The sequence below is a fragment of the Lagenorhynchus albirostris genome, chromosome 5 (assembly GCF_949774975.1).
Source record: "Lagenorhynchus albirostris chromosome 5, mLagAlb1.1, whole genome shotgun sequence".
Taxonomy (NCBI): domain Eukaryota; kingdom Metazoa; phylum Chordata; class Mammalia; order Artiodactyla; family Delphinidae; genus Lagenorhynchus; species Lagenorhynchus albirostris.
The window spans coordinates 29,700,492-29,724,976 of NC_083099.1; the positions used below are offsets into that span (position 1 = coordinate 29,700,492).

At 36.4% G+C, this 24,485-nt stretch overlaps 1 protein-coding gene across 4 annotated transcripts in view; it reads left to right on the forward strand.

The window, feature by feature from the left end:
• Positions 1 to 24,485, forward strand: part of STAG1 (STAG1 cohesin complex component) — a 435,356-nt gene that overhangs the window by 339,551 nt on the left and 71,320 nt on the right. For all 4 annotated transcript variants that reach the window (XM_060149789.1, XM_060149788.1, XM_060149790.1 and 1 more), the window contains 3 exons: positions 1,881 to 1,988; positions 4,948 to 5,062; positions 18,613 to 18,730. In XM_060149789.1, coding sequence (XP_060005772.1) covers positions 1,881 to 1,988; positions 4,948 to 5,062; positions 18,613 to 18,730 — 341 coding nt within the window. The remainder of the gene's footprint in view (positions 1 to 1,880; positions 1,989 to 4,947; positions 5,063 to 18,612; positions 18,731 to 24,485) is intronic.

A 24,485-nucleotide genomic window follows, 5' to 3' on the forward strand; every position in this document is an offset into this window, starting at 1 on the left:
TCTGCCCAGGGGCATGGGGTCATAGGTTTTTATGGGTTAAGTAATTTCATAGGCTGAGTGGGAGGAATATTCTTGCTATTTTGGTGAAGGGTGGGGATTTCCCAAGAATTGGACCACTGCCTACTTTTTGACCTTTTATGGTCCTCCTCAGAACTGTCATGGTGTAAGAGGGAGTGATTTTTAGTATTTCAATGAAGGTATAATTAGCTAAAGGTCAGTGACCCAACTGTTCTCAAAGCCACCTTGGTTTGAGCTGGTTCTAGCCTATCTTAGCATCCCAACAGCTGCTCCCCTTCTTCATTATCTAGCATTTTGTGTCCCGTCCCTTTCCCTCCTGTCTCATCCCCACTCTAGGTATTTATGACAATGGGAAGTTCCCCAGAGTGGACAGTGCCTCCTCTGGCTATTTACTGTGTGACTCAGCGCCTGACTTTCAGGTTTCCTCTGTTTGAGTTGCTTGCCCTTTCGGTGGTCTTGTTGGGCAAAATGTCTTTTAAAACTATTCAGGCTGGCTCCCTTTAAGTATTCCATATCTGGCCTAAAGGAAACATGGAAGAAGTATGGATTTCTACTCATTATATTGCTCAATCTCCTAATGTCTACTTATATATTATTTTGGTGAGAAATGAGCTAAGGTTCCCAAAACTAACTCTCCAGTCTCTTATAGCATTGCATGAAATGATCTGGCCTTATTTTTCTTGGCTTGTGGACTCTCTACCAGAACTTCCCCAAAACAAGTTAAGTCACCTTTAACATCCTGTTATACCATCTTTAAATTCTTTTTCTCTGCATCTGTTAATTCTTCTTTTGGTATAGATTACTTTCCTTTCACTTATGAGCTTAGATTACTGAGATATCTTGTTAAATTTTTTTTTCCTATGAGTTTAACTTTATCCTGAGGGTATTAGCTAATTGAGTTGATGATATACATGTAATTAAGTGAAGAGGTTAAAACTTAGGCCTTGTTGAGAGGGGGGAAAAAGTGTACTTTAAAAAATGCTTCTGTCTCCCATCCTTGATATTCAGCTCTTTTTCTTTCAGAAGTAAAGTTTCTCCCTTATACTATGATGCAGCTACCTTATTCTGCTGCAAAGGTCATTCTAATTTATATTTGTCAGATCCCTCGATCTCCTCCTAACCTCTAGGCATCTCCAGAGAATGAATTTATACCCCTACATCTTGTCAAGAACCTGTATAGCCCAAGAATTCTGTAGTCATCTAGTCATTAATCTGTAACCCTGTCAGACATTTTTAATCATGTTAATAATCAGGAAATAGATGTTCCCTCTTTGGGAAAAAAATACTTAAAGATACATTCCAGCAAACCAAGAAAAGTTTCAAACTTTAAGAATGCATGAATAGAAAGGTGGGAAATTTGTGTTAATAGAGGAGTGGTTATGACTAGTGAATCCATTTTACATAGAAAGAAGACTAAATAGTATTGTAAATATTGTGATAAACTATAATTTAAAATAGACAGTTCTGGAAAGAGTTACATAGTACAATAATAATTTAACTCTGTAAAACAGGGGCAAATATATGACCAGTGCCTATTAACAAAAATCTTATGCACATTTAAAGAAACTGAGCTAAACTGGGCTAATATATATCCCAAGGTACTAATACTCATTGTCCATAGGTGTGTATGGGAAGAAATGTGGACATTTTATTTTCTTGTGTTATCTGTATTTTCTGAATTTTATATAACAATTAAGTGTCTTTTATAGTTAAAGAGAAATATTATTTTCAAAGTCAGACTAAAAAGAGAGGAAAATAAAGTCAGCATGCTTGAGCTTTTATAAAGAACCTTACAAAATGTTAATCAAGGTAGAACTGACAGTAACTATTTTTGGCTCAGTGTTACTGTCTGAATTTTTCAGTGGAAGTGAAGAAGCTCTTTCCAATGAAGACTGTGAAAATGTTTACCACTTGGTATACTCAGCACATCGCCCTGTTGCTGTGGCAGCTGGAGAATTCCTTCACAAAAAGTGAGTTAATTCTCTTTGAAACCAGGTTCCACTTTCATATGTTGTTTTGTCGTTGTTTTACAGTTAATGAAAGAAAGTAATAGTGACTGAAAACAGTGCTAGAAGTGGCCATTGCCCCAAGTTCTGGGGGTTATAATATTCTCACACCTACGTGCACATCATGAATCACATCCCTGAGAATGATGTCCCTTGTGATATATTCCTTTGGCCTAAAATCTAAAAGGGTGGTTCTCAGCTAGTCAGTTTAGGCGTGTGAGTGGAGAAAGGAGAAGTGCTTGAAGTTTATAAAGACTCCCCTAAGTAACTGATATTTTATTTCACCAAATTTTTTTCCCTTTTAAAATTCTGAGTTCTCATCTTCTCAACATTGGTAATTTAAATATCCTCAAAACGCCTCCCAAATTTTCATTTTTCTCCATTCTGTCAGGATGAGGATTATTTTAATCAGTAATCCATAATGATGCTAAAAATTATATATGCAGTTACAGTTTAAAAGCAAAATCTCATCTATTTTTTTGACAAAGCATAGCGCTAGTGAGAGTTTATGAATATAATTAAACATTCTTATGAAATATATTTTTGATCATGGTCTACTGTATATGTTACATAATTTATTAGTAGATTAATTCATTCTTAAAATGTAAACATATTCTTGGGCAAGGGGATTTTTGCTTTGTTTTTGTTTTTGTTCATAGATTTAACTTAGTGACTTTGACAGGTGAACCCAGAAGTCCATTACATGTTGTGATTTGTAATTATGCTAAGCACAGATGTAAATCATGCACAGGGCAACTGTTGTACATGGATGATTAACTTTGATAATGAGCAGGCCTGGCCCTCCATCCAGCATCAGCAGCTCAGTGCTGCAGCCACAAACTGCTCTTTACTTAGTGGTACCTCTCAAAGTGAGAAAAAGTTGTTTCTATGTGAAAAATCTTTAAGAAGGAAGCTGGCTAGTAGGGCATGCTGGTAATGAAAGTGAGGAAGAAAGTCAGAATTTTTAGGCATGACTTTTAAAATAAGATATTGACTTTGACAGTGACTCTGACATCATTGGCTAATAAAGAATAATGCTATTTCCATATTTATCTTGAGGTGTTGTCTATCACAAATATCAAGGGTATACTGTAGTCTTCACTTCCCTTCCTTTTTTATTGTATTCTAGTAATAAATTCTAATCTGTTCTCTACTTAACTTTTCAAAAAGCTTTGTGTTTTTTTAGAAAGAATTATTGCTTCTATAGTTTCAAAGAAAAGATAGACTAAAAAGGCTGGTCAGCTACAGAATAGAGGCCATAAACTGGCAGCACTGTAATCAGAAAGAGCCTTTGGATATATTTAATTTTATTTGTATTGTGTTTTTGTAAGTTTGAAACACTTGCTAAAGAATTTTAAATTATAATATTTTACGTAAAAATTGACAAATGTAAGCTGCCATTATTTTTTATTTCTTTGTGCAAAGGAAGTCAATTCCTATGCAAATGAAAGCTTCACTTCATAAGCTTGTTTTATGCCCCTGCCCTGAAAATATTCAGTTTGAGAACTTTTGATTCTTAATGATCTCTTTCAGCATTTTCCCACCATTTAATATTGTGATCTGTTAAAATCTTAACAGGTAAACTGTAGACTAGCCCCAGAATTCCACGATAAAGTTTAAAAAAAAAAAATGTGTGCATGCACATAGACTTAGTCTGTTTTTTAGTCTAGTGTATTAAGCTATACCAAGCATCCAAAAAACGGTAAAATGTATCTGAAATGAATGTTTTAATGTCATTGAAAATTCTACATTTTAATATTAGAAAAATTAAGCTAATTACTCAGTGCCTTATATACAGTGAATGCAGTTATTTAAATTTGTACGTTTTAGTGTAAAGGACCCTCATATTTTCCATTTGCCCCCCACCTCTGAAAGCCACCCAAATAAGCTTTCTCTTAAACCAGTCTGATGGCTGTGCAGATATAGCTTCAAGATAATACTCTAGTCTTCTATACCCCTGCCATATACTTTCCCCTTCCCTCCAAAGATAGTTTCTCAATACTCATTTTCTGCTTGAAATTGGTTTATATTTTATGTCACATGAAGTTTTTCTTATTTTATTCAATTATTTAGCCTCTCATCTGGGAGGCCTACTATGACTTCCATGTCTAAACTAGCACTCTATATTCCTATTTCTAGACTGTTGTATTTCCTTGTAACACCTGAGGTGGTATATATTGATCTACTGTTTATCTCCAACCACTAGAGTGAGAGCTCAGTGAGAATAGGGATTTTTTCTTTGTTCAGTATTATATCCCTTTTACCTGGAGCAATACCTGGGAGTAAGGCACCTTGAGTAGTCCTTAAGTTTTGTTAGAATAAGTCTTCTTAACAAATTAAAATTTTCAAGTCATTTCTTTGCCATATTCTAGAAGTTTTGCCACTAAGTAGTATTTTTATAAATTTAATGTTTCTTTCATTTTACTCAATACTGTTGGGTTGTTGAATACTGTTTCTAGGTAATAGGTTAGTAAACAGAAGATAGTGGAAGAAGTAAATCATGATTAAAAGTCTGAATTTTTACCATTATTGCTGGAGCCTTTGGTTAAATTCTATAATTACATGACTGTAAAATGGATATTTAAGAAAATAGAACTCTATTTAAAATTACATACTTTAGTATCTATCATAGAGAATAAAAAGTTTATGTTTTTCATAAAGATTTGAACATTGATTAGTCATCAGTAAAAAAAGCTTTCTTTTACACTTTATGTGTAGTTGAACTGTATGAAATTGTTTAGATCTAACCACTTTTTGACCTATAAAAACATCAGTTACATACTTGTGTTAAAACAAATCAGTAACCTGATCTCTAATACTGTTTTCTTCTTTTAACACTGAAATAATTTATACATTGAAGGAAAAGACTAAAATTCATATCCATGTAAATTTGTAAAGTTCTTGTTTTGTTACTTATTTCCAGGCTATTTAGCAGACATGACCCACAAGCAGAAGAAGCATTAGCAAAGAGGAGGGGGAGGAACAGTCCAAATGGGAACCTTATTAGGATGCTGGTTCTTTTCTTTCTTGAAAGTGAGGTAAATTTTTAACATAATTCTTTATTTTGTTTTTGTTTTAACATTAGATTACATTTTAAATAAAATTGTTGTTTAATTCATTGTAATTAACGATATTTTTTAATCAAATGAAGACAAGCCTGTTTCTTACAAATCTGACTCCATGGATATTTTCTTTGTTTGTTTTTTTTTTTTCTGGTTTTTTTTTTCGGCTGTGCCACGTGACTTGTGGGACCTTAGTTCCCCAACCAGGGATTGAACCAGGGTCCACGGCAGTGAAAGCCTGCATCCTAACCACTGGGACCACCAGGGAATTCCCTGCCTCCATGGATTTGATTTTATGATTATGGAATCAGTACTCTACCTTTTGTGGGAATATGTATGCAGGTGTGGATTAACACTGAATATAGGCTAGCAATTTTTAAAGTTTTATAGTATTGCATTGTAATACTACATACTTTTTATTGTTGCTTTTTTTTTCTTGAATTTTTGCCCATGCCTTTTAAATTATATTATTTAGGGAATTCCCTGGCAGTTCTGTGGTTAGGACTCCGTGGTTTCACTGCCGAAGGCCCAGGTTCAATCCCTGGTCAGGGAACTAAGATCCTGCAAGCAAGTACTTAATAAATATCACACTTGTGGTAGACGATTCAAATTAAATCTTTAGCCCTTTAGGCTTTAAAGAAATGGGATTAAAAGTATTTGCAACAATCAAGTCATATTTAAAAATTTGACTTTAACAGCAACAGTAATTTCAAAATTTGATAGGGATGAGACACATATATACTATTTAAACTGCTGAAAAGTTTAGGGAATATGATGATCAGGCTATTTTAACTTGATTATTAATTGAAAGAAAATGTTTTAGATCTCTGAAAGCCCAAGGACTTCACTTTTTGATATATTAAAATCCATAAGTAGTTAGTTTTACACAGTTTCATCTTCTATATAAAGCAATAATTTGTGATGTGTATTACTGCTCTATATTTCAAATGGTACTGCTGTTTCGTGTGTTTGCTGCTGTTTACTAAAGTGTTACAAGAACATTAAAATATATTTCCCAGTTCTCCTCTGTGGCATTCTTGTCAGCTGCAAAAACAACTGCAAATCATACTTAAGGGTTTCTTGTGTACACCTGGAGCTGAATGCTTATTAAAGCCATATTCTTACAATATGGTGGGATTCTGATTGTCTTATTCTGAATTCCTCTTGTTTTACTGTAATGTGTGTTTCAGTAATATTTTAGACTCATAAAAAGTTGAATAGAAAGAGACCTTAGAAATCATAAAGTAGAATAAGTCCAGCTTATAGATGATTACTGATCAGTTAACTAGAATTAACTGAATTGAAAATCATTCCTATTCCTTTGTTTTACTAGGATGTTAAATAGTAACATTTTAGTAATCGAATTCTAAAATGTTGAATTGAGAGAGGTTTGTAGTCCATGGAGTAGTAGTCCTCTTTTACATGGGAATTATAGGTGAAATGATGGAGATTAAGAGATCTGCCTAAACTAGTTTTTCTTTCCTTTTTAGTAATCATTGGTTTCAAGTGAAAAAATACCTTGTGTATTTGAGATACATGCCATATAGTAGGATAAATGGTACTTGCATGTGATGAGTCCATATTTCCCTATATGCAGTGTGACCATAATACTTCCTGTACAAACTGTGATGCTTTTCAGAGTGACAAGGATGCTATTAATAATTATTCCAAAGCACTAATCATAACCCAGAACATTTCTGGACAATCTAGAAGTATGGTAACTGTCCTTTTAGGCATATGGAATGATGAGGTGCATTATGACAGTAATTTAAGACAGAAAGTTAACAGACATATTATTGATATAACCAGGAAATCTCCCCAGAGTATTAACTTTTGGGGGTTCTTTTTTAATATGTTCTTCAAGCTTCACCAATAACTGGCTCTGCTTCTGCAGAGAATAAAAGCCAATATAACAGTATTTAGAAATTTTAGGCTTAATAATTTGGAATGGTTATTTGCACTGTAAATGATTTTCCATAAAAGGAATAAATATAAGATTCCATTATACAGTGAACTCCTTTAGTGTATTTAACTATTCGACAGAGAAGTGAGCAGGGCAGAAAAAACATGAGGTAAAATATTTATGAGCAACCTTGAAGCCAATTAGAGATAAATGGTAACACACCCAGAAAATTGTAAATAAAGTCAGGAAAATGAGATTAGTTTGTTATATACGGGATTAGAGGACACCCTATAAAATAAATTATACTTAGATATAGCAAGGTAAAGTTCACCTAGACAATAAATATAATTTTAATTTATGTTATATAATTTATACATAAATTTTAATATAATTCTGATTATCTATTTGCTGTACAATGACTCTTTCTCCATTAATGAGCTACCTTTTTTGTTCATCAATTCCCAAGGAGTACAAAGAATGCTTGCAAATGCCTGATTTTCATGCTGCTTTTATGAAATTATGTTACGAAAAACTGCGTTTAGAAAGTAAACTTTCGTGTTGTTGTTAGGGTTCCAGATCCTTTTTTGTTTAAAATAAATTTATTTTATTTATTTGTTTCTTTATGGCTGCATTGTGTCTTCGTTGCTGCTGCAGGCTTTCTCTAGTTGCATTGAGCAGGGGCTTCTCTTGTCGCGGAGCACGGGCTCCAGGCACAAGGTCTTCAGTAGTTGTGGCGCACGGGCTTAGTTGCGCCGTGGCATGTGGGAGCTTCCCAAACCAGGTCTCGAACCGGTGTCGCCTGCATGGGAAGGCGGATTCTTTTTTTTTTTAACATCTTTATTGGGGTATAATTGCTTTACAATGTTGTGTTCGTTTCTGCTGTATAACAAAGTGAATCAGCTATAAATATACATATATCCCCATATCCCCTCCCTCTTGCATCTCCCTCCCACCTTCCCTATCGCACACCTCTAGGTGGTCACAAACCATGGAGCTGATCTCCCTGTGCTATGCAGCTGCTTCCCACTAACTATCTGTTTTACATTTGGTATTGTATATATGTCCATGCCACTCTCTCACTTCATCCCAGCTTACCGTTTCCCCACCCCGTGTCCTCAAGTCCATTCTCTGCGTCTCCGTCTTTATTCCTGTCCTGTCCCTAGGTTCTTCAGACCCTTTTTTTTTTAATTCCATATATGTGTGTGTGTGTGTGTGTGTGTGTGTGTGTTAGCATACGGTATTTGTTTTTCTCTTTCTGACTTATTTTACTCTGTATGACAGACTCTGAGTCCATCCACCTCACTACAAATAACGCAATTTCATTTCCTTTTTATGGCCGAGTAATATTTGATTGTATATATGGGCAACATCTTCTTTATACATTCATCTGTCAATGGACACTTAGGTTGCTTCCATGTCCTGGCTATGGTAAATAGTGCTGCAGTGAACAATGTGGTACATGACTCTTTTCAAGTTATGGTTTTCTCAGGGTATATGCCCAGTAGTGGAATTGCTGGGTCATATGGTAGTTCTATTTGTAGTTTTTTAAGGAACCTCCATACTGTTCTCCATAGTGGCTGTACCAATTCACATTCCCACCAGCAGTGCAAGAGTGTTCCCTTTTCTCCACACCCTTTCCAGCATTTATTGTTTCTAGATTTTTTGATGATGGCCATTCTGACTGGTGTGAGATGATATCTCACTGTAGTTTTGATTTTCATTTCTCTAATGATTAATGATGTTGAGCATTCTTTCATGTGTTTGTTGGCAGTCTGTATATCTTCTTTAGAGAAATGTCTATTTAGGTCTTCTGCCCATTTCTGGATTGGGTTGTTTGTTTTTTTGTTATTGAGCTGCATGAGCTGCTTGTAAATTTTGGAGATTAATCCTTTGTCCAGTTGCTTCATTTGCAAATATTTTCTCCCATTCTGAGGGTTGTCTTTTGCTCTTGTTTATGGTTTCCTTTTCTGTGCAAAAGCTTTGAAGTTTCATTAGGTCCCATTTGCTTATTTTTGTTTTTATTTCCATTTTTCTAGGAGGTGGGTCAAAAAGGATCTTGCTGTGATTTATGTCATAGAGTGTTCTGCCTATGTTTTCCTCTAAGAGTTTGATAGTTTCTGGCCTTACATTTAGGTCTTTAATCCATTTTGAGTTTATTTTTGTGTATGGTGTTAGGGAGTATTCTAATTTCATTCTTTTACATGTAGCTGTCCAGTTTCCCAGCACCACTTATTGAAGAGGCTGTCTTTTCTCCATTGTATATTGTTGCCTCCTTTATCAAAGAGAAGATGACCATATGTGCATGGGTTTATCTCTGGGCTTTCTATCCTGTTCCATTGATCTATATTTCTGTTTTTGTGCCAATACCATACTGTCTTGATTACTGTAGCTTTGTAGTATAGTCTGAAGTCAGGGAGGCTGATTCCTCTAGCTCCATTTTTCTTTCTGAAGATTGCTTTGGCTATTTGGGGTCTTTTGTGTTTCCATATAAATTGTGAAATTTTTTATCCAGTCCTGTTCAAAAATGCCATTGATAGTTTGATTAGGAATTGCATTGAATCTGTAGATTGCTTTCGGTAGTATAGTCATTTGCACCGTGTTGATTCTTCCAATCCAAGACCATGGTGTATCTCTCCATCTATTTGTATCATCTTTAATTTCTTCCATCAGTGTCTTACAGTTTTCTACAAACAGGTCTTTTGTCTCCTTAGCTAGGTTTATTCCTAAGTATTTTATTCTTTTTGAGCAGTTCCTTAATTTCTCTTTCAGATTTTTCATCATTATTGTATAGGAATGGAAGAGACTTCTGTGCATTAATTTTGTATCCCGCTACTTTACCAAATTCATTGATTAGCTCTAGTAGTTTTCTGGTAGCATCTTTAGGATTCTCTATGTGTAGTATCATGTTATCTGCAAACAGTGACAGTTTTACTTTTCTTTCCTGATTTGGGTTCCTTTTATATCTTTTTCTTCTCTGATTGCTGTGGTTAAAACTTCCAAAACTATGTTGAATAATAGTGGTGAGAGTGTGCAGCCTTGTCTTGTTCCCGATCTTAGTGGAAATGGTTTCAGTTTTTCACCATTGAGAACAATGTTGGCTGTGGGTTTGTCATATATGGCCTTTATTATGTTCCCTCTCTGCCTACTTTCTAGAGAGTTTTTATCATAAATGGCTGTTGAATTTTATCGAAAGCTTTTTCTGCATCTATTGAGATTATCATATGGTTTGTATCCTTCACTTTGTTAATACGGTGTATCACATTGATTGATTTGCCTATATTGAAGAATCCTTGCATTCCTGGAATAAACCCCACTTGATCATGGTGTATGATCCTTTTAATGTGCTGTTGGAGTATGTTTACTAGTATTTTGTTGAGGCTTTTTGCATCTATGTTCATCAGTGATATTGGTCTGTAGTTTTCTTTTTTTGTGCCATCTTTGTCTGGTTTTGGTATCAGGGTGACGGTGGCTTCATAGAATAAGTTTGGGAGTGTTCCTCCCTCTGCTATATTTTGGAAGAGTTTGAGAAGGATAGGTGTTAGCTCTTCTCTAAATGTTTGATAGAATTCGCCTGTGAAGCCATCTGGTCCTGGGCTTTCGTTTGTTGGAATATTTTTAATCAGAGTTTCAATTTCAGTGCTTGTGATTTTTCTGTTTATATTTTCTATTTCTTCCTGGTTCAGTCTCAGAAGGTTGTACTTTTCTAAGAATTTGTCCATTTCTTCCAGGTTGTCCATTGTATTGGCATATAGTTGCTTGTAGTAATCTCTCCTGAACCTGTGTGCTTCTGCAGTGTCGTTTGTTACTTCTCCTTTTACATTTCTAATTCTGTGGATTTAGGTCTTCTCCAATTTTTTCTTGATGAGTCTGGCTAATGGTTTATCAATTTTGTTTATCTTTTCAAAGAACCAGCTTTTAGTTTTATTTATCTTTGCTATTGTTTCCTTCATTTCTTTTTCATTTATTTCTGATGTGATCTTTATTTCTTTGCTTCTGCAAACTTTGGGGGTTTTTTGGTTCTTCTTTCTCTAATTGTTTTAGGTTTAAAGTTAGGTTGTTTATTTGAGATTCTTCTTGTTTCCTGAGGTGAGATTGTATTGCTATAAACCTCCCTCTTAGAACTGCTTTTGCTGCATTTGTTTATAAGTGTATTTTGATTTCCGCTTTGATTTCTTCAGTGATCTCTTGGTTATTTAGTAGCATATTGTTTAGCCTTCTTGTGTTTGTACTTTTTACTGTTTTTTTCCTGTAATTGATATCTGGTCTCATAGCAAAGCGGTTGGCAAAGATACTTGATACGATTTCAATTTTCTTAAATTTACCAAGGCTTGATTTGTGATCCCAAATATGGTATATCCTGGAGAATGTTCCATGAGCACTTGAGAAGAAAGTGTATTAGGTTGTTTTTGGATGGAATGTCCTGTAAATAACAAATCCATCTTGATTAATGTGTTATTTATAGCTTGTATTTCCTTATTTATTTTCATTTTGGGTGATCTGTCCATTGGTGAAAGTGGGGTGTTAAACTCCCCTATTATTATTGTGTTACTGTCGATTTCCCCTTTTATGGCTGTTAGCATTTGCCTTATGTATTGAGGTACTCCTATGTTGGGTGCATAAATATTTATAATTGTTATATCTTTATCTTGGATTGGTCCCTTGATCATTATGTACTGTCCTTTGTCTCTTGTAATAGTCTTTATTTTAAAGTCTTATTTTGTCTCATATGAGAATTGCTACTCCAGCTTTCTTTTGATTTCCATTTGCATGGAATATCTTTTTCCATGCCCTCACTTTTAGTTTGTATGTGTCCCTAGGTCTGAAGTGGGTCTCTTGTAGACAGCATATATACCGGTCTTGTTTTAATATCCATTCAGCCAGTCTGTGTCCTTTTTTTTTTTTTTTTTTGCGGTACACTGGCCTCTCACTGTTGTGGCCCCTCCCGTTGCGGAGCACAGGCTCCGAATGCACAGACTCAGCGGCCATGGCTCTCAGGCCCAGTCGCTCTGCGGCATGTGGGATCCTCCTGGACCAGGGCACGAACCCGTGTCCCCTGCCTCGGCAGGCGGACTCTCCACCACTGCGCCACCAGGGAAGCCCCAGTCTGTGTCTTTTGATGGGAGCGTTTAATCCATTTACATTTAAGGTCATTATTGATATGTGTGTTCCTATTACCATTTTTTAAATTATTTTGGGTTGTTATTGTAGGTCTTTTCCCTCTCTTGTGTTTCCTGCCTAGAGAAGTTCCTTTAGCATTTGTTGTAAAGCTGGTTTTGTGGTTCTGAATTCTCATAGCCTTTGCTTGTCTGTAAAGGTGTTAATTTCTCAGTCGAATGTGAATGAGATCCTTGCTGGGTAGAATAATCTCAGTTGTAGGTTTTTCCCTTTCATCATTTTAAATATGTCCTCCCACTTCCTTCTGGCTTGCAGAGTTTCTGCTGAAAGATCAGCTGTTAACCTTATGGGGATTCCCTTGTATGTTATGTGTTGCTTTTCCCTTGCTGCTTTTAATTTTTTTTCTTTGTATTTAATTTTTGACAGTTTAATATATATGTGTCTTGGCGTGTTCCTCCTTAAATTTATCCTGTATGGGACTCTCTGTGCTTCCTGGACTTGATTAACTATTTCCATTCCCATCTTAGGGAAGTTTTCCAGTATAATCTCTTCAAATATTTTCTCAGTCCCTTTGTTTTACTCTTCTTCTTCTGGGACCCGTATAATTTGAATATTGGTGCGTTTAATGTTGTCCCAAAGGTCTCTGAGACTGTCCTCAATTCTTTTCATTCTTTTTTCTTTATTCTGCTCTGCATTAGTTATTTCCACTATTTTATCTTCCAGGTCACTTATCCGTTCTTCTGCCTCAGTTATTCTGCTGTTGATTCCTTCTTGAGAATTTTTAATTTCATTTATTTTGTTATTCATCATTGTTTGTTTGCTCTTTAGTTCTTCTAGGTCCTTGTTAAACGTTTCTTGTATTTTCTCCATTCTATTTCCAAGATTTTGGATAATCTTTACTATCATTACTCTGAATTCTTTTTCAGGTAGGCTGCCTGTTTCCTCTTCATTTTTTTGGACTGGTTGGTTTTTACTTTGCTCCTTCATCTGCTGTGTATTTCTTTCTTCTCATTTTACTTACTGTGTTTGGGGTCTCCTTTCCACAGGCTGCATGTTGATAATTCCTGTTGTTTTTGGTGTCTGCCCCCAGTGGGTAAGGTTGGTTCAGTGGGTTGTGTAAGTTTCCTGGTGGAGGGGAGTAGTGCCTGTGTTCTAGTGGATGAGGCTGGATCTTGTCTTTCTGGTGGGCAAGACCACGTCCCTTGGTGTGTTTTTGGGTATCTGAACTTATTATGACTTTAGGCAGCTTCTCTGCTAATGGATGGTGTTGTGTTCCTTTCTTGCTAGTTGTTTGGCATGGGGTGTCCAGCACTGGAGCTTGCTGGTCCTTGAGTGGAGTTGGGTCTTCATGTTGAGACGGAAATCTCTTGGAGAGCTCTTGCCGATTGATATTACAAGGGGCCGGGAGGTCTCTGGTGGTCCAGTGTCCTGAACTTGGCTCTCCCACCTCAGAGACTCAGGCCTGACACCCGGCCGGAGCACCAAGGCCCTGTCAGCCACATGTACCTGGCGTGTACCTGTGGCAGGTACATGTACCTGTGGCAGGATGGTTGTCCTGATTTCCACTACACACACCTAGACTGATGGTGAGCCCACCTCCTTCAGAGCAAAGTGCTGACCAATGGCACAGACGCCCAGGGGGATGTGCCAGGAGGTCAGGCTGAGTCAGTCCATTGATCTGCATATATCTGGAAACTGGGTGGCTAGTGTTGGAACATCTCCTGCAGAGGCAGGGGGCAGCTGTGGCTCACCATGTGGACAAAGAACTGGCAGCAGAAATTCTGAGAAGTACTCTTTGGCGTGAGCCCTCCCAAGGTCCACCATTAGCCCCACCAAAGAGCTTGGCAGGTGGATTCTTAGCCACTGTGCCACCAAGGAAGCCCTCCAGATCCTTTTGAATCCCAGGTTTTTTTTTTATAGCCATCAAGAATGCTTCAAGGCCTTCCTTCTTATAGCTTCACCTTTTGCTACCAATAGAAGGTCCTTGGTATGAAATGTCTGAAAGGCGATTGTAACCTTTTACCCTATTGGCCACGTTAAAAAATTTTTTTCTCAGACATCGATCTTTTCTTGTAGAGATTTGAGAGTAGCAGGTTTATGTGGCCATCACATATGCCCCAAGACAGGAAGACTGTCTCATAAATATTATATCAAGCCAGTTCCTGACAGAGCATGTTATACTGATTGTTGTCGCTCATACTGGTGAATTTGAAACTCTTAATCAGAAAATGGGCCAACACATTATCATGTCCTGCTGGTATACACATTGAGTTTGAAGCAAGTGGTTATTAGTATTAACAGAAAGCATTCTATTAAGCCACCGCCTTACAGTCAGGAAGAGGTAATGCTCAAAGAAGTTAGCATCTATATTGAGAATATAAACAAAAAAAATTCCTAGAACAATGAAAACATTCTTGAGTTAAATTTTAATATGCCTTGATTTAAGGCATAGAAAAGTCATTCTTAAAAATGCCAATGCTAGTGAAATTATACAATTTAAAGCCTTGAATTGTGCCAGCAACTCATACAACTGAAAACCTCATGATAAAAAAGTCAAAATGAATGAGATATCACCAGTTGACCAGGACAGTGAAGAATTTGTGGAAACTGTAAAGTAAATGACTGTGAATTCCAGTTAAGTAACCCATACCCCCACAGGAGACGAAAAGAGGGAAAAGTTTTTCGAGATTTTCTGGTAGAAATCTGAAATACATTAAAGATCAGAGCAACAAAGGCTGGTGAAAGGAGTAAGCTGTCAGTAGTAATTAAGTGTCTGCCCTTTAGAGGAGCTTATTCCTCTCTTCAGAAATGCTGGTCCAGGCATTTGGGATGTGGACACTGGTCTGAGAAGCAAAGTAGTGAATAACTACCCCAGATATGTATGGCCATCAGTAGGGAGAGGGAACTTCTGCATTCAAAATGCAAAGTGCATACCTACAATTAGAGGAAAAGCCTACCTGATTATAGATCCCCTTTTTCCACTTTCCTACACAACCAAGGAAGCCAGGACATTGCAACCAGATTCAAGAAAAGGATTCTAGCTACCAGTATTCTTGAGTCTGGACTCATTAATATATATGTACTGGCAACCAAGAAACACTGAAACTTGAAAAAAATCAATATCATGAAAAAGAAGCGCAAGGCCAACATACTGATGAATTTTTTTTTTAATTTTAGGTATTTTAGGTATCTGTTTTTTATTTATTTACTATTTTTGGCTGAGTTGGGTGTTCATTGCTGCGTGCAGGCTTTCTCTAGTTGCAGCGAGCAGGGCCTACTCTTCATTGCGGTGCATGGGCTTCTCGTTGTGGAGCACAGGCTCTAGGCGCACAGGCTTGAGTAGTTGTGGCTCGCTGCTCTAGAGCGTAGGCTCAGTAGTTGTGGTGCGTGGGCTTAGTTGCTCTGCGGCATGTGGGATCTTCCTAGACCAGGGCTTGAACCCGTGTCCCCTGCATTGGCAGGCGGATTCTTAACTACTGCGCCACCAGGGAAGCCCCTGATGAAAATTTTTGATTAATGCCCCCAAATATAAGAAGAAGCAATTATGAAAGAGGAAGAGACTTCTTAGAAATTAAAAACATGAATTCCAAAATGTAGGTGAGAGGTGGATTATTAAATGACATGAATAGACATAACCAAAGATTGGGATTTTTGCAGGAAGTAGTGCAAAAGAGGAAAGAAATGAAAAGTATGAGAGAGAGGGCTTCCCTGGTGGTGCAGTGGTTGGGAGTCCACCTGCCGATGCAGGGGACAGAGGTTCGTGCCCTGGTCCAGGAGGATCCCGCATGCCCTGCATGCCACAGAGTGGCTGGGCCCGTGGGCCATGGCCGCTGAGCCTGCGCGTCCGGAGCCTGTGCTCTGCGACGGGAGGGGCCCCAGCAGTGAGAGGCCCGCGTACCGCAAAAAAAAAAAAAAAAAAAAGTATGAGAGAGAAATTAAGAGACAGGGAGTACAGATTAAGAAAGTTTATTATATTATCTAGTAGAAACTCTGTAAAGAAAACAGAGAGAATGGAGGAGAGGAACTAATCAAAGGAAAGGCAATTAAAATGTTTACTACCTATGTACCCTATATGCAGGGTATTACTTGAGGGTGTTTTCTAGCAAAATGAAAACTGCATGCAATAAAAGGAAAATAAGGAATATAAGAAATATTGGTGAGCAAATAAATCTGAAAAAAATTAGAACTAAGTCTAAATAATATGGCTGTGAAGCTTAAGGCAGATGTCTGAAAATTATTTTTGGTGATCTTGGTGATGGAGAAAATATAAGTTAGAAAATAAAACTCTGCAGGAAGCACAGCTTAAAAAAAAAAGAAAATGTCATCAGGAGAGCACAGGGAAGCAGATGCCAACATCTGTAATCTCAATAAATGTAAAGAGACTAACATGCTTTATTAAAAAAGCAGATTGTCATTTAGGGTTGAAATAATTAAAATGTTTACAAACACACCTTAATCAAAAATTTAACACAGGAAGTAAACGAACTGGATAAATGCTGGATGTAGTTAACAAAGGCTTACAAAAAGCTGAAAGGACAATATCATATAAGATAAACCAGAATTGAGGACCAAAAGCATTAAGAGGGACAGAGAGGATATGTATAGAAGGTATAATCCACCAAAAATATTATTGTGAACTTTTTTATACCTATTCTACAGACATATTTAAGTATATCAGGCATAAAAGCAAGTTTATTCAGTATAGTTTTTTTTTTTAAGTTTTGGTGAAATAACAGAATTTACCATTTTAACTATTATTAAGTGTACTCTTCATTGGCATTAAGTACATTCACATGGATGTGCAGCTGTCGCTGCCATTGATCTCCAGAACTTTTTCAAAGTTTTCCTACATTGAAACTCTGTACCCACTAAATAATAACTCCATTTCAGCATAGGCTTAATAGCCTATTTTTTTGAAACTATTGGTTTTTCTGTTTTCTGCTGTTAATTTTCATTTTTGACATCAGGTTGTGCACTACTTGTGCCTGTCACTGTTGGAATGATGTTACTTATGGTCTAGGGATATTTTCCTAGGATGTGTGGTTTAGAAAGTTTGAATAGACCTGGCTGCAAACGTTTGTCCATCTTCTTCCTTAAGCAGAGATGCTAATCAATATTATCTACTCTGGCTTTGACAAAAAACTTTGGGAAACTGTGGGGTGTTGTGTGTGTACGCGTGTGTACGTAGTTTTCCTGAGGCATTTCAGAAGCCAGAATGTGAGATTTGAAATGCAGTGGAAATGAAGTATAGAATTCAAGAGGTCAAATGAGGCAGAGCTTTAAATAGATCATCAAAATTTTCATAGAAGTTAAGAATAATGGTAGAATTAGGAATGAGGAAGAAAAGCAACTCACGTGCCAAATGTGCTAAGATATCAGTAGATAATCAGTAGGTCTACCAAGGTGACTTTCACACATTTTCAGGCCACTCCTCATGATACAAAAACCATTTTGTCTCACAAATACAAGAACATATAACTGAAATATGAAATAGTACTTAACATTCTGTGTGCTATACACTCATTTTTAGAATAGGTATAAAAAAGTTCATAATTATATTTTTGGTGGATTATATCTTCTGTACATATCCTCTCCGTTTCATTTCTTTGAAACTTTGGTCTCAATACATTAAATTATTTTAACAGCCAGTGAACGGGTTGCAATGTAAAGTTTGAAAGTGGTTTAGCTGGTTGTCATGAGACTCAGAGGTGGTAGAACTTTTATGCAAGGGTAGAGAAGTTAATTGTAAGTAGCAGAAACCAGAACATGGCCAACACTTCTACTTACCTTTTCTAAAGAACTTTACTAAAGTAATTAATATTCTTCACAGTTCAATGACTGACAGATGGTAAAACGTTCCATCTGAAATGTTTGTTGAGGAACTTGAGAGTGTTGTTTACTGTGGGAACATGGGTTCCAAAGAAAATTGTCAAGAGTAATGAGCAGCAAAAAGTGGAGGTGAGGTGAGATGGGGAATTTGTTAAGTGGAAATGAGAGTGGAAAAACAGAGAGATGGAGTAACATACATTTTGACCTTAACCAAATAACAGAGATAAAAAGTAAGTAAGGCTGGTACCAAAGTGTCAAATGGAATTCTGAGAGAAAGTAATTCATTTTCTTAAAAAAAAAAAAAAATCGTTGTAGAGAAAGACAAAGAGTAATGAAAAGTACCCTAAATCCAGCTTATAACTTCAGGAAAATTGTTAACTAGTTGTACTCTCAGTTTCTTCATCAATATATGATTTCATTGAACTAGGAGATTCTTAACCTTACTACTGTTTTTAAATGATTAAGTCTATATATTGCATCCCCATTATCAACAGTGGAATGCAAATGTGTTTGTATGTATGTATGTATGTGTATATATATACATAGTTCTCTGAGTGGCTCTTGGAAACATTGTGACCAAGCAGTTTTAATTATGAAGAAAATGGCTTAACAACTCAATATATTACTACTAGTTTCTTCATTAAATGTTCTTCAATCACATTTGATTTGTTATTTTTAGTTACACGAACATGCTGCCTACTTGGTGGACAGTTTGTGGGAGAGCTCTCAAGAACTATTGAAAGACTGGGAATGTATGACAGAATTGTTATTAGAAGAACCTGTTCAAGGAGAGGAAGGTATAGTATTTCTATAAGTTGATTTACATATTGTTTTGGGTTTGCATTAATTATCATACCACCCTGTATAGATCACTTCTTACAAATGAGTATATGCAAGCGTACTGTGTGTCTTTTTTTGCAAAGAGAACAGTTTGTTTCCTATAACAAGCAAGGATGTCTCAATAGTGTATAACATCTTTCTGTATTAGGACTACTACCATTCATGCCACACAAGTTTTTAAAATCCTGTAAATGTTATGTAGCATTCAAAAAAGTTTTCTTTATGCTGATTTGAGACACAAAGTACTGACACACTTAATGTAAAAAAAAAAAAAGGCACATGCAGAATCTTTTTGCTATGTATGTGTACTTAACCTTTCACATACAATGATTTAATTAGACCATAATCATCCCCTCTTTTATTATATCTTTTTAAAAATTAAAATAAAGAAATCAAAAATAAAGTCACTTACCTAGCTATTCAAGAAATAGGGAGAAATAATTACTATATTGATAATTTCTGAAGTATGCATCTTACATTACACTTTGTGTAATAACATGAACAGCAAAATGGATACTTAATAAAGCATTTATATTCTAAAAGATTATATGAATATTAGCTCCTTAAAACTAGCAATGCTTTTTCCTCTGTATAGCTTGTTTTTCAATCTAGCCCACAACAGTAGTTTAAAGAACTACTGTTTAATCCATACAGAGTCCTAAAATGTAGATGATACCTTGATGTAAGTGAGGCTTGTAATGAACTAAACATGGACTTTAGAATCAAAAGAAACAGATTCAGATTTCTAACTCTGTCCTTTGTGACTTACGTCCTCATTTTTTCTGCTCCTTAGTCTTCCTTTTCTTTATAATATAGGGATTCTTTTTCTTATTTACCTTATATAGTTGTTGTGAGGATTAAATAAAATAGTATACTATTGATTCCCTATTCTGTTTCCCCTGCTTTTCTATGTAGTTCAACCCTCTGGGATATAAGAGCGGAATGAGCCATCACCTGCAGTAGATTACCTAAACAGTTTAATGACCATCCCCCAGTGTTCTTTCCAAGCAGTGATGCTAATTGGTATTATCTGCTCTGGCTTTGACCAGATTCAGTGAGAGAAACGATAGCTATGCATCGTACCCAAATACACTCCAGTAAACTGACTGAAATTACTGCTTTTAAATTCAAGATATTTGCCTCACAACCTCATTCTTTTTTTTTTTTTCCCCTCATTCTTAATCTGTAACACAAATCCTTCCCCAAAATTCCCCAGACCTTCTTTCAAGGTAGAATTTATTATAGTATATTTGACCCCACCTCTGATTATTATCTACTATATTTGCATGTGTGTTTTTCCCTCCATATCTTTGGTAAGAAGACAGGTCTATTATTAAGTTGACAGGACCTTCTGCTCACTAGGTCAAACTCTCACCTGTACTCTGGATTCCTTTCACTTTTGAAGTGATCAGAGGAACATGAACATACATTCTACATTGTCTTTATTTTGCTAATACATGTTCCTGCTAAGTTCCCTGACCTCATAAATCTATTTCTAACTAATCTTAATATTTTATCTAGTAAAATCAATTTCCTTTCTAATCACTACAGCCCAGTCAACACTTGAGCAAAACGCTTGGCATAGTATTTAATAGTACATTTCATCCATTTTCCTTCCTTGCTTGTGGCCATAAAATCAGCAAATTATCAGAGTAGGCTAGAGCTTCTTATTTATGATCCCAGGCCATTTTTCTTTTTGTCAAGTATGCTCTATAAGGTTATATCCAAGGAGAAGGGAAGCAGGGGACATAATAAATTACGGGAAGAAGAGCCAAGGTGCTATGATTTGGTATTGTTAACTTTTTACTCTCATTTAAATAAGATGTGTCAGTCAGAAAATAGTAATTACTCTGTCAGTCATCAAGGTGTTCTAGATGGATCTACCTTCCTTTTTTTTTTTTTTTTTTGCCGTACGCGAGCCTCTCACTGTTGTGGCCTTGCCCATTGCGGAGCACAGGCTCCGGACGTGCAGGCTCAGCAGCCATGGCTCACGGGCCCAGCCACTCCGTGGCATGTGGGATCTTCCCGGACCGGGGCACGAACCCGTGTCCCCTGCATTGGCAGGTGAACTCTCAACCACTGCGCCACCAGGGAAGCCCTGGATCTACCTTCTTAAAAGAACTATGTATTATTAGGTTTTCTTTGTGATTTAAGTTTAGTTGACATTGGGTTTAACTTTCAGTCAAGAGATTGGTTAGGTTTGGTTTCGTTTGGTTTGGCTTGGTTTGGTTGGTTTGATTTTAGCTAGAAAAGTGAGTTGTAAAATGGGGAAAAAATTTTAAGTCAACCACAGTTTTAGGGTATGATTGAATCTGGGAAGGCAAGGCTGGAGAATTTATGTGTAACAAGTCCAGGACTGTTTTGAAATCATGATTCAACTTTTTTTCATACATTTGTCCATATGTTTGCTGTGCCACATATAAGCTCTGGTATGGAATGGTATCCAAATCAATATTCTGAGCTACTATTTTGCTATATTTTATCATAACAAAATGCCATTAGTGATTTACTTATTTCCTTAAGACTAATTAGAAATTTAGTTATACTTTACATAAGTGAAGTGTGATAGATATTCCAGTGGATGAAAGTCTAGTTAGCAGTTGCAAATATAGGACTAAAATTTGGGAAAACAGACACATTGTCAAAGACTACCAATAGCAATTTAAATTACAACTGCTATATGTCAGAACAAAACTATCACTCGAAAAGATTCATGCACCCCTGTGTTCACAGCAGCACTATTTACAGTAGCCAAGACATGGAAACAACCTAAATGTCCATCAACAGATGAATGGATAAAAAAGATGTGGTACATATATACAGTGTACCACTCAGCCATAAAAAAGAATGACTTAATTCCATTCGCAGCTACATGGACGGACCTAAAGATTATTATACTAAGTCAAGTAAGTCAGAAAGAGAAAAACAAATACCATATGATATTATATGTGGAATCTAAAATATGACACACATGAACTTATCTACAAAACAGAAGTGGAGTCACAGACACAGAGAATAGACTTGTGGTTGCTGGTCGGGGGAGGGGGTTGGATTGGGAGTTTGGGACTAGCAGATGCAAACTATTATATATTAGAATGGATAAACAACAAGGTCCCATTGTGTAGCACAGGGAACTATATTCAATATCCTGTCATAAACCATGATGGAAAAGAAAAATAATAATAAATCACAGCTGCTGTAAGACTGCCTTGCAGTGTTTTTAAGGGACAGGGTTTTTTGGGGATGTATGTGTATTCTGCAGCAAAATCAAATTGCTGGATAAATTTTTAGTGTAATGTGAAGGTCTGGGTAACAAATAATCAGGCAAAAACAGGGCCGTAACTAAGTCATTTAACTTCTCTGGGTCTTAGCTTCTTCATTTATAAAGAAGGCTCTTTGATTAGATAAACTTATGTGATCATTTCTTTTTTTTTTTAAACAGTTTTTGAAACATTTGATAGCTTGCAATGAAAGCTAATGATTTCTTTTTTGTTAAATATATTTATTTTTATTTATTTATCTTTGGCTGTGTTGGGTTTTCGTTTCTGCGCATGGGCTTTCTCTAGTTGCGGCGAGCGGGGGCTACTCATCATTGCAGTGCACAGGCTTCTCATTGCGGTGGCTTCTCTTTGTTGCGAAGCACGGGCTCTAGGCACGTGGGCTTCGGTAGTTGTGGCACGCGGGCTCTAGAATGCAGGCTCAGTAGTTGTGGCACATGGGCTTAGTTGCTGTGCGGTGTGTGGGATCTTCCCGGACCAGGGTTCGAACCCGTGTCCCCTCCATTGGCAGGCAGATTCTTAACCACTGTGCCACCAGGGAAGCCCTGTGATCATTTCTAATGCTAGAATTCTGTGATCCAGTTGATGGGTGAAGTAATGTATATAAGTGGAATTCTTCAAGTAGGGAATCATTAATTCACTCATAATTTTAAAATATTTATTGACCACCTTCTATGTGCTGTTATACTAAGCACTGAGGGTGCAGTCTTAAACAAGGTCAGCTCACTGCCCATATGGAACTTACATTCAAGTGACGAAGGCAGACCAAAACTAAGTGGTCAGAATAATTTCAAAAGTTAATAAGTATCTGTGATGGATAATAACAGTAAGAAGGGGTCCATCTTTAGATTGAATCCCAAAAGGAAGATCTCTCTAAGGAGGCCACCTGTGAGCCAAGAATCTAAAGGATATGGGGGCTAGCCATGGGAAGTGTCAAAAAAAGAGCTGCCTAGATAGAGGAAATAGCAATTGCAGAGTATCTGAAGCATGAATGATATTGTTATATTCCAGGAGCTGCAGTAGCTTGAGCACAGTGGGCCAGTGGCACTAGATGAGATAGAGGCAGAGGCCTGATGATGTAGAACATTTAAGTCCATAATCATAAGTGGATTTATTTAGTTCATTCTAAGTGTAATAGGGAGCCACTGAAGGATTTTAAACAGGGGAGGGATGTGATCAAATTCGTATTAAAAAAAATGCTTTTTGTCAACATGGTTTGGAGTGGTTTCTATGGGATATGATAAAAATGTAAAAGATAAAAATAGATTATAGAAAGAAAAAGCCCATGGTGAGTTTTAAAGATTGTGGATAGGAAGGGGACAAAAGCAGGAAGAGCAAGAAAGAGTGAGAGCAAGCTATATAAAAAGGATAGTAAGAGTTCATTGTACACTATAGAAGGCCCAGTAAAGAGGGTGTTCAAGAGAGCTATGGTTAATAATATCACGTATTGCAGAGGAGAAAAAGGACTATGCAAAGACCATCAGCTTTAAGTGAAGATTTAGGTTGTTGGTGACTTTTTAGTGTTTCTTTTCAGTGATATTAAGGAGAAAATCCAGAGTTCAGGGTGATAAGACTGAAATCAATAATGAGAAAATGGGGATGATGTGTAAAGAGGTTTCTGCAGACTTAGAAAGTTGTGTAGGTATTTGGTAATTCATAGTGCGAACAACCACCCTTTCCTTTCTATCATTGTGGCTGTTTGGCTCTTGTGTGTGGCTTAAAGCTTGCTTTGTTTTCAATTTTATTATTTGATTTTGCTGTTTTATCCCCAAAGAGATTTCAGTTAAATTTCAAATGTTTTGAGTTTACCATATCTGAATGGATGGTTTCAAATTATAAACTAATAAAATTGATGGCATTGGACACTGTATAAGGTTGAGTTTTTCTTCAACACTAATGTATGGATTTTAGTGTATAATAGTGGAATGTTTCTATACTAGGTAAGTTTTTCTCTCCTCACTTTCCATAGAACTAGATTTTTTTTCATAAATAATAGAAAATGCATTTAGTTCATAGACAATCTTGTCATTCCTCTATCCCCAGCCAAATTGAAAAAAATATGAAATTCTAGAATCATAAAATAGAAACTTGATTGTTTTATTGGATCAGGGAGTATAAATGGAAAGCTGAAGCTGTTTCTTGTGGTTTTCCTAAGACAAGCTAAAGTTCATGTGCTTTTTCTATCACAATTAAAATGTGAAACAAAAAATGATTGAATTAAGATGTACATATATATTCCTGCTTAGGATGATTTTGGTACAGAATAAGGGATAAGATGTTATGCCTTTGTTTGCCTTTTCATTGCTGTTGTCCCAGTTTATTTTGAAATAATCAGTACAAACTTCTCAATTTCTAAAGCTTAATATTTTTTTCTTTTAATTTATGCCTAGTTCTGTGTCTATAATCCCCACATCTATTGGTCTTTTTTTTTAAA